General features: G+C 39.6%; 1 protein-coding gene across 3 annotated transcripts in view; it reads left to right on the forward strand.

Moving 5' to 3' along the window:
• The window catches only part of snx29 (sorting nexin 29), a 202,801-nt gene that overhangs the window by 117,820 nt on the left and 67,816 nt on the right, over positions 1-17,165 (forward strand). For all 3 annotated transcript variants that reach the window (XM_054755500.1, XM_054755509.1, XM_054755517.1), the window contains 3 exons: positions 10,193-10,309; positions 12,434-12,489; positions 14,362-14,443. In XM_054755500.1, the coding sequence (XP_054611475.1) occupies positions 10,193-10,309; positions 12,434-12,489; positions 14,362-14,443 (255 nt within the window). The remainder of the gene's footprint in view (positions 1-10,192; positions 10,310-12,433; positions 12,490-14,361; positions 14,444-17,165) is intronic.

Here is a 17,165-nt window from a genome sequence, read left to right on the forward strand (position 1 = left end):
GCGACCGTAAAGAGAGAAGCGGTATAGAAAATGGATGGATGGATGTTTCTCATAATATTACCACTTTTAAAAAAATAATTGTTAATTGTTAATATTTCAACTTGATGCTGCTAAAATTACTAAAACAGATTTTTCCTCATATTAAAGAGTTTATTCTTGTAAAATTGCGACCTTTTTTCTTGTTAGAATGAGATATTTTTTTTCCTCTTAATATTTTGACTGGATTCTTTAAATATGCCAAATTTTATTTCCATTTTTGCTGTTGTTTTTTTTTATTTTTAATTTTACAACTCTTTCAACTTGTAAATTAATTTTAAAAAATGTGTTCCCATAATGTTTGTGCTTTACAGTGGTCCCTCATTTAACGTGGGGGTTAGGTTTTAAAAATAACCCGCAATAGGAGAAATCCATGAAGTAGTCAGCTTTATTTTTTTACAATTATTATTGTTTGTTTTACATTTTATACACTTCTCAGACAGGCATTGACATTTTCTTGCATTTCTCTCTTGTTTAAACACTCTTAAAGTTCAAAACCTGTGTAGATTTTAAAAAAACAAGTCCAGTATTATAGAATGAAAACGAAAACTTGTTTACAGAAATAAAAATACAGTATATTCATTTTACTTTAAAGAAATATGATAGCTTTTAGAAATAACACTTTCAGTTTTAATGATGAACCAATGAGGTTGGACACATAAGAAGTTATTAATAGTGACTCGTGTATTTCACAGTTGCTCTGACTGTGCGTCTTCATCCTGGCACTGCGCCGCTGTAGTGGTTTTGCGTCCTTCTTAAAACTTATTGATTTATTCTGTAATGGCGCCCTACAGCCGCGTAACGTCTACCTTCCTTCAGCATGTCCAAAAGTCCAACTTTTTGTGAGATGGTTAGCATCTTCCTCTGGCTTTTGGGTGCAACTGCAGGTGCCTTTGTCGGTGCAGAACGTTTCGTCGACATTGTGGGTTTTGTCGCCGAGAATACTTGCAAACGTATAACACTTCAGAGTCAACCTGCTAGTGATCGAACACAACAGCAGACACGGCACGGAGGAGATTGATTTGACAATGGTGTACAGTCTCTTAGCCAATCAGGACACAGAACACAATGTGCGTTCATACGCTTCTAGCACTAAAAAAATCTGCGAAACAACGAGGCCGCGAAAGGTGAACCGCGATGTAGCGAGGGACGACTGTATTCTCGTAAATTTATGGAGCCCCACAAAATATATTTAAGATTCAGTGGAACATCTAAGCGTGCTTGTTTGACATTTGTTCAGATTTAGAAACATTTTTTTCCTAAAGCAAATTAATAGGGATTTGCATTTGACTACATTTCATTTAAACACAATAGACTAATGGAATTTGAAATATTATTTAGAATGGGATGGGATAATCTCTCTGAAACACCTGTTCTAATGCCAGTGCCAGAAATGTTGAGGAATAACGAGTAGTCCGAAATGAGGACTCACTTCTCATAGCTTTAAGAGCTTCAACACACTCAATCAATTATTAATCATCACAGTTCTGAACAATCAGTTAATCAATTAACAAGACAAACGCTTGATATTAAATTTGGTTAGCATTCAGCTTGCTTGTTTTTTTGGTTTAAAATGTAAACATTTAAAATTGACACACAAATGCCTCAGTTGGCGTACATTTCCAGGTTAGCGTACAATATGGCGCGCATCTTGGCGTGTTGTTAATACGCTGCTTGAGTCCAACTGTGTTCGTAATGTATTTTTATCACAAAACAATAGCAGCGTGCTAGCATGCTCTCAACTGTCATTGTCCCCCCAGCTCTGTCACCTGTCTATAACATCGTCATCAGCTACGCCACAAGTCTCACCGTTGAAATATGAAATACACTCCCAATAGCATAGCAGGCAGCAGTGGTGTTCAAGATCCCACTGTACGTAAATGGTGATGACGATGGCTGCGTTTGCATGACAGATGAGGAGGAGTATCACAAGTGGATCAGACATTTTGATGAGCTTGTTGGGTATCGTGGAGACCGGGATCTGACCATTTTTGAGCCTGGTGACATCATAGTATGCAAATTAGATGAGTGAATTAACTCCTATCACAAACTTTGGGTCATACTGATGATTTTTCTCATTTACAGCATGCCTTTATCTCTAACCATTTTCAAACTACAACCGTTTGAAATAGTAATATCAAAACTGAACATTTTCTTGAAAAAACTCTAAAAACACCTAAAGGGTTAATTCAGATGTACAATTTACTACATTTAAGTATGCATGAAATTACACTGAAAATATTTAATTTACCTTAAATTACGTTGTCTTTGAACACAACCCCTCATTGCTCATAATAGCATGGTTAAAGTGTGATTCAAATGTCCTGCTACTGTTAAAGAGACCAGTGTTTTTAAGACTTGTGTGGTATCTTTTAGCTTGATTGACATATTCAGTTCATTTGGAGCTGTCAATACATACAAATATATATAATGCTGTCCTGTCATTGGCCTTTCCCTTCATTAAATACAGTAAAAATGGGCATGTTTCACATAGTTGCTAATGGTGATTAATCATGATTAATTAACTTCAAAACTGTGATTAATCTGATGACATTTTTTAATCATTTGACAACCTTAATTTATAGGCATTGAAATTTTTTTTTGCATGCTAAACTATAATTTTTATGTGTTTGATGTTCACATTTTTGGGTCTCTGGAACAGATTCTTTGGATTTGCATTATTTCTTATGGGAAAAATTGATTCGATTAGCATACATTTTGGTTTGAGTCTGACCGTCTAGAACCGATTAATGACGCTAACCGTTTTGAAATTTCCATTTCAAAACTTGTCATGTAATACCCCTATTATGGGTTTTCAAAGTAGGCACAAGAAGACTTCAGGGGAGGCACAGCAGATTGAGAAAAATAAAGAAAAACATCTTTAAAAAAAATACCTGGGAAGATAGTTCAAAGGCAAAATAAATTGATTTTTAGTTCCTAGGGTGAGAGAGTAAACAGAGTCTGGGCTGAGCAGAAAACGCCACAAAGTATGCTTCAGAAATTAAGCTTTTCAGAGAGTAGGTGAGGTCCCAAATGTGTTTTATTCTCTGAGGGGAGGCTCACTCTGCAACACTTTGAAAACCCCTGCTCTAAAATATTGTGAGCAGGGAAAACCAACTAAATGCACTCCATTTCAAATTCCAAAGTTGCACATCAACTTTACTGTGGCAGACGTATCCAGTTATTTATCGTAAAATGCATCATTTTGCTTTGTGTTTGATAACTGATGCCAATTTGTTTTTGCTCACAGAGAATAAAGGTTAAAGATGGCAGCGTTCGCAATAGTGTAAAATACATTTGTCATGAATAATTTCCGTTGGCAGAACATGGAGCGCAGCCATTTCCCCTCACAGTCCAAAACCACATGGTAAAAGCAGATTTTCTTATCCTGATATTTTTCAAGTTGCCTTTTCCACACTGTTCAGTCCAAATGGGCTTATTTAAAAAATGTAAACACCTCACAACTTCATCAAAGCTGACAAAGGATCCTTATGACAACATTGATGCCCTTAGTGCACATCTTTCAAAACCTATGAATGATGATAATGATGAAACCCGTGTCATAACTCTGATGCTCATGGATGTGTTTGTGACATGCATGGTATGGGAGAAGGTAGTTGTTCAGAGAGGAAGTGAACTGGAAGGGCCACTGGTAAGTAAGTACCAACTACGTCTGCTTCTTAGCTAAGGTAAATACTAGGGGTGTCACAAGATCTTGTAATGAGATTTCTCATTGAGAAAAAAAATGTCTCGTAATAATAAATAACTTAATCACACGATAAATGAAATCACACGATAAATGAAAATGAACTCTTATCATTTTGCCTTCCTCCTTGTATTGCCGTGTGCGTGTGTGTGTGTTCGCCGTCGCGCTTCCAAACAGGCGTGAGGAGGGTTCACTCTTTGCATTCGCTTCACAGAACAATCCATTGCAAAAGAAATGCTGCTCTTGAATACAGTTGAAAAGTCAGCATTTCAAGAAATGCTGCAAACGTTTCACACAGTACCAATTGTCTGAGAAAATACATGTCACAAACAACAATTCCACAACTTTTAAGACAGTGAAAGATGACAAAGGAAATATTGCAGTTTTTATATACTGTATATGATATATTCTCATAACGGGTCTCAAAATATTTTGACAATAGTATTGTTTAGCTTCCGTTTATAGGACAATAAATATTTCAAAATGCACCTGCATTGTTTTGTGACTTGTGTAAATAAAAAAGTTTGTTTGACCAGGCATATTTTTTCATTGTACTTTAAATTAATAGTAAATCTTGTGCATCGTCTCATCTTGTGAGTTGGGTGTCTTGTGATACTCCTAGTAGATACTAATTGTTATTTACTGTGCACTGAGCAATGTTTAGTCTGAGTGGTTTTTTGACGCTATTCCTCTTGGATTCATAAAGGTTATAAGTATGGTTGGGCATCATTTGAATTTGAGCGATCCGGTTCCGATTCCTCGTTTTGATTCCGGTTCCTAACGATTCTCGATTCTTTTCAGAGATAGGGTCATAAGTTTGCTTGGTTTAAATGAGGGTGCTAACCAAAGTTCTTGGATGAAATGTCTGAATGTCTCCATTATTTTTTTAGTTATATGAACTTTTTATGAATTATTTACTATGAATTTCTCACGGCTATTTTCTACCAGTATATAAATATCAAACCATTGAACTTGTACACATGTTTTGAAGTCTTTTTACATCTGAGTACATGTTCACAAATAATTTTTCATTTTTGAAAACCTCATGAAAAAACAATCACACATATCATGTTGTTTTGTAATTTAAACATGTTACTGAGTTCCTACCAACCTGCGTGCAGAATATCAAACAAGTACTTGGATGGGCTTTAGTCAACTTCGTGGCTAAAGCTAGCGTTAACGTCAGGCCATTTGTCTATGAAAAAGTACACAGCCTTACGTTAGCTGGATATTTGAGTGGGCAACCGAATTTGCAGTATAAAGTGAATTTGTTTGCTGCCTCAATGTTAGCATAAGATCGACGTAATTTATTGTTTTACTTACCTGACTGGAAGTCCGGCGTAGCGCGTTAAAAACAGCACTCTGTACACTGTGAATTCAAAAGGGTTTCATCATGTTAGTGGTGCACCCTCCTTTGCTTGATATGATGGCGTTGCACTGCGCCGACTAGCAGAATTTTCAAATTTTTGAGTGCCGTCGCACACTGTCTATGGCTGAAATGGATGAACACAAACGCTTCCTGACGCTCGGTGTTTGCCGGCTTCTTCTTTGTTAGTGTTATGTGGCCATTTTTTCCGTTAGGGAGGCTGGTCGATCACCGACAGGAGGGATCGACATTTTAAAAAATGACTGATCCCGGGAGAATCGGAATGTTAGTCCCGGTGCCTATCGATGCTTGATGCCAACCCCAGTTATTAACCTAACATGACAAGCTCCTGTAAAGAGTTGAGGCGTGAAAGAAACTCAGTTCTTAGATACACCCGGTGGTGCCCCTGGACACATCATCAGTGATGTAACCTGGGACCACGGGGGGTTTCGGGTCTTTCAACAATCAGACCCCCTCCCCCTGGCGGCCGAGCCGGGGTTGATCAAGCCCCAGCTTGTGTCCAGGTAGCCTCTACCCGACGTGCCACTCCTCACCCCTCTTGATCCACAGCCACCTCGACGCCACTTCTGCTGCGTTGGTGGCCAATTTGAAAGAAACTCAAGAAAATCTACTAGAATTGATAAAGTTGAAGTACATGCTCGGCAAAGTCCAAAAGAACTTGATTGAATGGATGACATGTATTGGTCCCAGATCCAGCTTCTAAGGCATTGCATCACTTCTCGGACAGAAATTGGGCCTTGTCATTCCACATTTAATGTGGTGATTGTCCGCCATTGCTAAAACAGGCACATTTTTAATAAATGCCAGAAGGGAAGATTTTGTTTCTAGACATGTTCAAATGCAAGGCTAGTTTATTACCTTGGTAATCGATTTATTACTGCAGCATGTGTGTGTTGATGGTCTTTGGATCCACTTACAAAAATGGGATTTAATTAAACTCCCAACTTGTTCCCATGCTGCCCTTTAATTATTTGAAAGTTGCCAGTCGGTGATGTAATGAGCTGTTGTGGTCATTTGTTTGTGCAACCGCTAGTTTTCTCGTCCTGTAGATATTTATGACCTGATGCAAACCTTCATTATAGATGCGTCAGCTTGGGAGAGGGACTGTGGGATGCCCATTGTAAGGGAAGCGAAAGCATGCAAAAATGCAGGTCAAACTATAGGTTAATATACTGAAGAATTAATGTGTCGTCAACAATAAACATGCAATCACACGCATATCACCACACATATATTACACTGTATATTTGGATGCACATGTCAAAAAAAGGCAAATGATTATCTCTGAGAATGAAATGGGTTTCCTTGTGCTTCAAATTAATTTGCGCTTTTATAATTATGTAAAAGCTGCAGCACCATAAAAACAATAATTGTGATTTGAATGCTTTTATGTTGAGGAGAGCTTTACGGTTTCAGGGGACATACATTAGCATTTAGCATTTTATGTTATGTTTGTCTTTTTAGCCTACAATCGCCCCACTCTTAGCATCGTGATTCAAACATCGCTCCCTCGTTCTGTTGCGGCTTTTAAAAAATGAAGTGATCGCTGTTTCATGGTTGAGTATGGCCTATCAGCCAAAAATATTGAAAGACAAGTCATGGTAGTATTCTGGTCACTACTAGGCGTCAGTATTGTTACTTTGATGAGACATTACCTTATTAAGTCAGCCATGGACTAAGAGTCTGACATGACATAGTGAGTTATCCATGTGGAAGTGGTACATTTTTGGTTTCTTACTTTGTCCTTCTTCCCACCTCAAACCTATTCTTAAGTTTGGAATAAAAAAAAAAACTGGCTAACGAGTTAGCTCGGGAGAGCTTGCTGTGCTAAAAGTGGTGTCCAAAGGTGTCAAAATAATGTAAAAAATATTTTTAGAAAGTCATAAAACAAGTTTTTTATGCTCTCACTACGAAAATATTCAATTTATTCATATTGAATCCTACTTCTCAGAAATTCAGCTATCACGGTCGACCAAATAACCGCAAACAATTTTAATTTCTCTCCACAAGTTTGCAGACAGGGCTGCACGGTGGCCTACTGTTTAGCACGTTGGCCACACAGTCAGGAGAGCGGGAAGATGTGGGTTGGAATCTCCGTTGGGCATCTCTGGTTAGAGTTTGCATGTTGGGTTTTCTCCGGGTACTCCGACTTCCTCCCACATTCCAAAAACAAGCATGTTAGGTTAATTGGTGACCCTAAATTGTGATTGTTTGTATGTACCAGACCAGGGTGTGCCCCGCCTCCCGCCCGAAGTCAGCTGGGATAGGCTCCAGCATACTCGCGACCCTAGTGAGGATAAGCGGCGTAGAAAATGATGGATGGAAGTTTGCAGACATTTCTGAAGGTCATCAGTCCAGACTATTGCACGTAACCACAAGTTATTTGGATGTGTCACCACTTCGCCAAGGTCTGCCCTCAGTCTCTCATGGTCACTGATCATGTAGTTTCAGCATTTTAAGGGTTTCTGTATAATTACTATGCAGTTAACATTATGCAGTAGAGTTCAAAACAATCTCGGCTTTTAGGGAAGTCGCACTGCTCAAAAGTTGTAATTTAACTGGCTTGACTCACAGCTTACTTGTTTCTTTAGTATTTCTCTCTCAAGATTTTTTTTTATATGCAAAGTATTAAATAGTATTGCTAAAAGCTGCATGGAAGTCAGGGCGGCTTATCTACCTTTTTATTGTATAAGACTTCCTCGGGAGCTTGGGTTGTATTTGGCTGAGGAGACATCTAAGTGGCAGCCTGAGGACACGCACGCATTGATATTCTCTTCATAACTTCGGAGCTGCAGTTAAACTGCCATATATTGGGAAACAAAGAGGGATGCACAAATCAAAGCATAGTCTCCTTGGAAAGGATACCCGCTTGTATGTGTTGATGAAAGACATTACTTAGAGCATTAATTAAAAGGGTGCCCTATGCCGAGCAGTATAATATTAAAAAAGACTAATTGGCTTTGTTTTTTTTTACTATTGTCGTGTGTTGATTTTGTTGTTAGTGGTATTAAGTAATTGAAAGGATCCATGTGTTTTACAAACACCAACCACACGAAAATAAACTATACTTTAAACTATTCAGTGATTTGACTTTGGCGCAGTTCTATTACTATTACATGCCGTGTGTGTGTACAAATGCAACTTTTCTTTGGTATTTAAACTGAAGGTATTGCTTTGTAACGTTTTATTTTAGTCTTTCAATGCTCTCAGTGGCTACTGCATATACTTACATTGATGACATGATTAAATGTTACATTCTTAACTGGTCGCTCGGTGTCAGTAGTGTTGTAATATTCGGTGAAACGCAAGGATCAGAGTTGATCGCCTGAACAGCAGGATTTTATTGCATGTTTGAATAATCTCACAACAGGCGCAATAATGCCTGATAAAAACACGGGCTGCTTCTGCAGCTGTTAACCCACGCAAAAAAAACCTCTTAACCCAGGACTTGACTTCCTGTCTGCCTTCCTTTCAGGACCTGAAATGAACATTTTATGGTAACATACTGCACATGGACATGAGTCTTATGTCTTAAAGGGCTTATTTTGTCTACTATATTGTGTAATACTTGTATTGTATTGTATTATATTGTATTGTACTTTATTTATCCCACAGCAGGGAAATTCACTTGTTACAGCAGCAAGCAAGATACAAGATACAAGTGTAAAGGTGACCATAGAGGGCTCTAATCATGTTAAAACTCGTAATTAGAAGGTCATATACAGGTCTTCTACTGTATACTCTTAACTCTGAAAATATTCCATTTATAAATAAGGAATCCTACTTCACGGAAATTCACTTATCATGGTCGGGTCCAATTACCCGCAATAAACGAGGGATTCCTGTAAATCCAAAACTATTTTAAAAATTGTAAAGCAGGGTCTCCTGCTTTACAGTACACTAATGTAGTGTGTTATAACTGCACTACATTTGTTTACATATAATATGCTTTTATGTATACAGTACATACATATATATATATATATATATATACAGTGTATTTGGGTATTAGAGTAGAGGAAGGAATGTGTCTACAGATAACATCACGAGTGATCTCAATTACTGGCTTCTACTTACGAGTAGAAATTTAGTTGGCATCATGTTGACTTTACGTCATTGTGACACAGCCTTTGCTACTAGTCACACAATAAGTCATTTTTATTCTCAATGACTGGAATTGGCAGGCAACCAGTCCAGGGTGTATCCAGCCTTCGCCCAACCCTAATGAGGATTAAGTGGCATACAAAATGGATGGATGGATATCCTCAATGATGTGTCTATACACAATGGTCTGGTCCAGGCTGTTACTAGTTACTGTTAGAGGTACTGAAAATATGATGCATATATAATTCTTTGCGCTGGAATGTTGAATATTTGGGTTTATGCAAACTTCTCTTGGCTTTGCACAAGCAACTTCGCAGGTGAGTATCCACAAGAGGCTTCGTGACATGCTGCTTTAAATGGAATCTGAAAAAGTTAACGGGTACCGGTCGATGTTGGAGTAACAGCGGTGCCAGAGCTTGTCCCACCTGCCAATCGCGTGACATCACCCTGCTGAAATGGTTGTGGCAGCAGGTGCCTCGTGTAAAGCACAGTGTGTGTCACAGCTGTCAGTCTCCTGACAAAGACCTGTCTGCACTGTCTGGCCAGGTTAGGAAGATGGGGCATTGGACACACACATGCACACACACAATTCATTTGTCAGAACTATTTGCATGAGGGCACAGAATTTTGGATAACACTGTCAAGGTTCGTTAGAGCTGAGGACAATTGATTAGCAGGCTGGCATGATTCTGACTGCCTGGGCTCCAAACTGCTTTCGCCTACTTGACTCCACTCTGGCTGGATGTGCTCCCTGTTTGGCTCCATTCCTCCACCACAGGATGGAGTTAAACTGTTTCCCCAAAATCTGTCCTGCTGTCAATTTTAATTAGACTCCACCTGGACTGCTCCTTCTCCGTGTACAACTGAGAATTGTAGATTTCATTGGTTACCATTTTTGTTATAGCTGTGGGTTTTAATGCCATAACGTGTGACTGTGTGTGTGCGCGTGTGTGTTACAGGTGGCCGAGATGCACGGAGAGTTGATCGAATTTAATGAATCCCTGTATCGCACCCTCATGGCCAAAGACCACCTCATTGTGCAGATGAGACAGGAACTCATTGAGCTGAGAGGACCGGTGAGTTATTAAGAACACTGATGTCTTTCCACTAATGCTTCCTTTTGGAGAACCCCCGTCTTTTCTTGACCTACTCTCTCTAAGTTCATACTGTATTTGTACGCAAGCTCACAAGGATGAAGTGTGCTCCCTTACATTTTCCAGTGCAATCTAGTGAACTCGATAACTTGAGAACTTGAAAGGGCGTTAAAAATTGGCTGTGCTGCATTGAAACCCTGTGAGTGATTTCTCCCAGTTAATTGGTGAAGACAAACATATAATACAAAACAATGCCAACTACGGGAATGGAGACCTTGGCCAAGGTTTTAGCGTTTGCCACATGTGAACTCTTAAACGGGCACAGGCTTGGCTCTGTGCAGTTAAAAGGAGGTAACGTTTCATACAGATCCAAGCACTTTTTCTAGGTGCAAGTCAGAATAGTTGTAAGATAGCGACCACCCTGGCAGTGGTACAAACATCTAAAAAGGTTACATGGAAATTACAGCCAAATGCACAATCAAACATTAGTTTCTGACCCAGCATTCACACAGTAAAACAAATTGGATTAAAATATGCTGGTAATACTACTACTACTACTACTACTACTAATAATAATAAATAATGATAATTATTTTATTTCCACTTATGGCTTTTCCCTAGCAATACTACTACTACCCTTGTAATAATAATGTACCAAAGAAATCCAAAAGAGTGTGCTGCTCGGGAACAATCGCAGACTTTGACAAGTACTTTGCAGAACACCCGTGCGAGCTTAAACCTTTTGTACCTGGTTGGTCCCTGGTGAACAAACCAGCAAAAATACAAGAAATGTATGTTGTTGAAAGTATGCATATGCATAAATAATGGTCGTCCCTCTCCTACATCGCGGTTTGAACATTGGGCCCTCACTCTTGATTACACCTTAAATGGCTAACATGCTATTATTATGTCTACTATACAGTATTCTGTAATGCAAGTGTAAAGCCCGTTAAAGCCGCCATTACAATACATTGATGAGACAATAGCCACCACAGAAAGTACGCTGTCCAGGAAAAAAACAAGGAACTGCTGACGTGTGAGTCGACTAATACTGTATGTCTTATTTTGTCTGATTATATGTACTATAGTGGGGAATACAATGCAAAGGTGTGTTTATGTCTAGAGGGCTCTAATTATGCTAAAAATGTATTTAGAAGATGGTAAACAGGTTCTCTATTTCATAACTACAAAAATATTTCATTCATTAATTTTTAATCCTACTTCGTGGAAATTCACTTATCGAGGTCGAGTCTAGAACCAATTAACCGCAGTTAACGAGGGATGACTGACAGTGTTATTATCTAAGTGGTATTATATACAACAACAACACTGCTACTAAAATTATTACATCATACCAATGTTTGATTGCAACCCGAATACTGAGACACGCACGCACACACACACCATCTCGGCGTGAGCTGATGTGGCAGAGTGTGTCTCAGGAAGATGAAGATAGGACTTGTTATCCCTCAACTTCACCCTTTCCTTGCTGGACTGCTCACTGTGCAGGTGTGTGTGTGTGTGTGTGTGTGTGTGTGTGTGTTTGTGTCCTTGTTGCTCAGCAGCTTCAAAGAGCTTCTCCTCAAATCCTGGTCACTTTAACTCTGGCTTGGTACCACAACACATATCCCGCTACTTTACAATCTGGTATTTTTGTGTGTGCTCCTTGGACGGTGTGATCAAAGCTGAAGGATGCCGAGGTCACCATCGTGGCAGCAGCGTTTCCCCCACAGGGTTTCATGCACGATAAGCCAGTTATGGGTGGCAGGGATGGCATGAAGTCGCACTCTTTCACACGCAATCATGCCAACTGCCAACATCTGGATTTGGTCATGTGGGTCCACAAGGGACGTGGGACATTAGAGTGACTGAGGCAAATCACACACATACAATTGCATAGGGGGTTGTGGGGTTAGGATAACAACTGTTTCCCAACAAGAGCTCATACAGTTCACCCATAACAACATAAATGTTCCAGATGTTTCCCACAGCTGAGTAAACTGTGATTCCAGCTTATGTTCCATGTGCATGTATGAACCTCACATCCCGTGGTAATGCAAAATAAATGATTCACCTTGTGTTTTCCCTCTGTTTTTATCTGCTCAGGTTCCAGGTGATTTAAGCCAGACATCAGACGACCCCAGCCTCTCTGATTTGGAAACGTAAGATTATTCCTTACTTCCAGTATATCCAATTTTATGTGCAACAAAACAATTGTGAAACAATTACAGCTGCAACAATGCACCAATGATTAATAGAAAACTATTAAGGTATTTGAGAATTTTTAGATTTAAAAATGTAAATATCCTCAGATTTCAGCTTCAAAAATGTGATTAATTTTCTTCGTCATGCATGAGAGCAGACCTGTTACCCTTTGTGTTGTTGGTCCCACAATTCTGATACTATGTGGGAATGCACAAAGGTAAGGTTTGATGATGTTATTGAGCGCTAATGTGCATATTTGTTTGGTCCACAACCTCAAGTTAATTCATGCTAGCACACACATCAAACAGCGATGTATAATCGTCTTTCTGGAAAACTCCAGGCTCGTACTGGTGGCTGGTGGGTCTATATTCATTTAGTGCTTTTAATTTTATGTTGTTCCTGTCTTAGTTTTACACAATACATAATGAATAAGGTAAATTACACCGCTGTAATTTACGTGCGACTACTATTTACATCCATCCTCGTCTTCAATCATTGTAAACTCCGGAGCATGCGCGACAATCGTTTCGCCGGCAGCCCAGGCTCTCGTGTTGTTGAAGAGACGCGCTGTCAACCGGTTGCTGGCCTTGCGATATCTGGTGCATGTCTCTACAATCGATGAATCTTAAGTACTTATGGCTGATTCTTACTTATCAAGGAGGCTTTTACCGATGTAGCCGTATCTCTCGCTTGTCAAACCGGATGTCTGGTTGCATCAGTTTATCGTTCACAACCCTAAAGCTTTGATACATGCGCAAAAGTGGCTAAGAAGCTAAAAAAAATAAATAAATTAGTGCATTTTGTTAATTACTGAGGTAAATCTAGGTTAATATAGCCATGCTTTTATTTTGAAGCCTTTTTTGCTATAGCCATGCTTTTATTTTGAAGCCTTTTTTCACTGATCAGGCAGTCTTGTTTTCTTACTGTTGTCATTTCATGCTCGACATCAACGGACAGATTTTTCCTCGAAATGATCCATTTAGGTCTCAGATTTGATGGTGACAAAAGCGGTTGAGCGTGTATGACGACGTCCACATAAGCCGGCTTTTCTTTTTAGTAATAACACCACAGTGGACCGCGACTTGATGACAGTTGGACCGACTTAAGCGCGTTCCACTGTAAATAATAGTAAATACATGAGTTCAGGAGAAATGATTTTAGATGCTGTGGTATCCATTAAATGGCAAATGAATGAATTCAGGATAAATGATATCAGACGCTGTCAGACACAACTTGTGTATTTTATACAAGGTTATATAACGGAATGAATATTTTATGACTGTATTTTGCGGTGTTGGGCCAGGTCGAGCCAACTGCAATGCAGCGTAACGCAGACAGGAACCAAAAAGTACATTCAGAGTAGAAAGTAAAAAGACACAGATGACAAGACTGAATTATAAGAGAGGCACTAAATCTCCTCAGGCTAACTGCAAAGACACAGGTGTGAAGGTCTCAGTAGATTTAATGATCTATTGAGCCTGTTGAAAACATTTTTCAACAGGACCATTTTTTCCTACCTGCTGACTGCTTGGGAAGAATCCCACACTTCTGGCATATGGCTTCATGGTGAGGCATGCTGGGTCCATTTCCAACATCTGCTCAAATGACCTGATATGGTTCCTTGCCCAATAGAGATAGTGCTGAAATTCTCTCACACATATCTGAATGATCCCTTTCTCGAACCCAGCATGCTTCCATTCATGTTCAAATGACACTTGCCACTTGCTGGAGCTCATCAAGTGTTGCAGTCGGAGTGGATGATGACGACAATTATGAAGATGGACATGATCGGCCGTAGCAGTGATGATGTTATTATTTGTGTCTCTTAGGACTCATCGGGCACTCATCAACGTGTGGATCCCTTCTGTGTTCCTGCAGGGCAGAGCCGCTAATGCCTACCATGTCTATCAGGTCAGCTGTTCTTCATAAATCCCCTCCTCACTTTAGGATAGACTTGACAGATCTGGTCAGAAGTTTCAATGTCTTAGTAGTTTTGGGCCCTTAATGATTTATTGAACCGTGGAATGTACACCTTCAAGAATTGCGTACACGGGATCAGAATTATGCATACAGACTCAAATATAGACATACACTCACCTAAATCATATACTACATGGCGGTGAAGGGTCCAAAATGTTTTTAACCTGACACGGCCAAGGCCTATTAACTTCTCGTTAATGATCTTGATTAACTGCGGCTGGTAGTGTCTCTTGGCCGGAATAAAATTTGTTATTTGATGCCAGTCATTGGCTCAACCAATACTACAATGGGAGGAAAGAACTCAATGAAGTTGGAAAAGCCATTTGTAAACAACTGCAAATTCTAAGATCATCAGTTCTAATAACTGTAAGTACACATCATTTGAATACATTACCACTTTGCCAAGGTCTGGAAGGAAGGCCAATACTATCAACCTCAGGCTATCAACAGTTGTCACTGGTGGACTCTTAACATCATTGTCATTGGAACATATGTTTATAAGGAATCCCGCTGCTGTGTCTTTAAACAGAGAATACTGTACAGTTATATGGATTTATTCAATTATTCTTTTGGTTGGAACTGATGTTTTTATTCATTTATTTTTGTACCATTTACTTAATGTTTTTATTCATTTATTGGTGGTTAGCATCCTCCAGCTCTAACAGTTTCTTACTTTCTACTAAGTATTTAATATTTAATACAGTGTACATCAGTGTACATTTTCTCACTGTGTCTGGCTTCCTTCCACTTTTTAATTGGCCTTTGGGACAGCTCTGTTGTGCATTATGGATTCTGCCTAGCAACAAGTGACCGGGAGAAAGTGACATGTCAGGAAAAATGATCCAAGCAATTCAGTTTATGTTGCTGCATCTGCTTGATAGCCAAGAAATATTTGAGTTGTGAAGTATAATTAATTGTGCAGACTATTTGTGATTTATAAGGTTAGAAGAGAAATTAGAATTCAGATGATAGGGGTGTCAGGGGACACAGATTGGGTTGATGACGCGAGATTTTAACATCGCTTTACAGTACAGTTAAAAAATAGAAAAAATATATGACAATATTTTACAATCTACTAATTTAATTAAACTCTTCTGCACTTTGTCTGTATGCTAGCTGCCCTGCCTCCACCCACCCGAGACAAATAGACTATGACTAAGAAAAGGGCTCACTCTGTTCATGCCGTTGTTCTATGGAACAAACACGCCAAGGTGCTGACACCAATGCACAGAGTGAACTCGCTTCCTGCCTGTTTACAGGCGAGAGACGAGGAAAACAGACACGCATGCATATGGCATTGTTTTGAGGCAGGCGAAATAATCTGGTTCATTTTTTATTGATTTATTATCGTCCCAGGCCTAGCGTGCACAAGACCTTCATTCATGTCAGAAAGCCCATAGTTTTTGCATGTTCATGTTGCTTTGTTTCGTTATGTTTGGCCAAGCGTTTTCCGAGCGTTTATTCCCACTCTGTTCTGCGGTCCTTGAAGTTGTGTGCTCTGTTGTGTTGCAGCTGTTGTCACCACATCTCTATTTTTGGAGGCCTTTGAATTGTCATGTTGGGGGCCTTTGAATTGTCGTAACTTTCCCCCCCTTTATGGCGCTCCTCCTGCCACTAATCGACTTCAGTTTTTCACCCGATCGTTGTTGCCAAATGCAGACGCTCTGTGAGTATGCATCGAGGTGAGGTTTGATGACATTATTATGTGTCTGTTGAGTGCACATGTTCATATTTATTCACTGTTGACTTAATTCATGCTAGCACGATACCTATTACCCACACATCAAACAATGATGTCATAATCTTCTTTCTGGAAAACACTCCAGGCTCGTACTAATGGTGAGTCTGTATCCATGTTGTGCTTTTAATTTGGTGTTGGTGTAAGCTACTTTGTGAAGGCAGGGTCTTTTTAATGTGTGACGAGGAAGACAAAATTGGGTGTCAATCAAATGCCTCCCAAGTTTATGCTGTCGTCCTTCCTTGATGTTAAGCTTTCTTAAGAAGATCTTCAGAGGTTTGTTGGAACGCAAACCGGTCCTTGGATTTAAAAAGGTTGGGGACCACTGGTCTAGAGCACAATTTCCTGCTGGAGTGGAAGGAAATGGGAAGTAATTGCCTATTCTTCTGTCATCCTTTCCATCACAGAGGAAAATGTTTAACATGACAGTTGCCATTTTGGTTGCTCTCCCCTTTCCTGTCACCTTTTCATGACTCCAGTACGTGACAAGAAAGCATAGCTGTGCTGCCCTCAGTTCCAAAAAGTACTTTATCCTGCACTTTGCTCCACTTTTTTGCACTTTATGATAATGTCCTATTACAACTTGACATTTAGAGCAGTGAGTTTGGGATAACTTTCCTTAACTAAAGCTCCTCGAGCACATATCTAAGCAAGGTGTGCTGGGAATTGGGACTCGAGAGTGGTCAAATAAACTAAACTGCTGCTTGCACTTGGATCTGCCAAGTTATTCTGCAACTTGTCTTGCACATTCACATGGTGTTAAACTTCTGTTCTTTCTCTCATACACACACACACACACACACACACACACACTGTATTGCCAGGAGGTACAGCTGTAATGTTAGTCAGGGGAAACCATTCGGGACAGGAAGAGACAGGTGACACATCCTCAGCGCTAACTGAACATCAGGGATG

This window comes from Dunckerocampus dactyliophorus, chromosome 2 (assembly GCF_027744805.1).
Source record: "Dunckerocampus dactyliophorus isolate RoL2022-P2 chromosome 2, RoL_Ddac_1.1, whole genome shotgun sequence".
Classification (NCBI taxonomy): Eukaryota; Metazoa; Chordata; class Actinopteri; order Syngnathiformes; family Syngnathidae; genus Dunckerocampus; species Dunckerocampus dactyliophorus.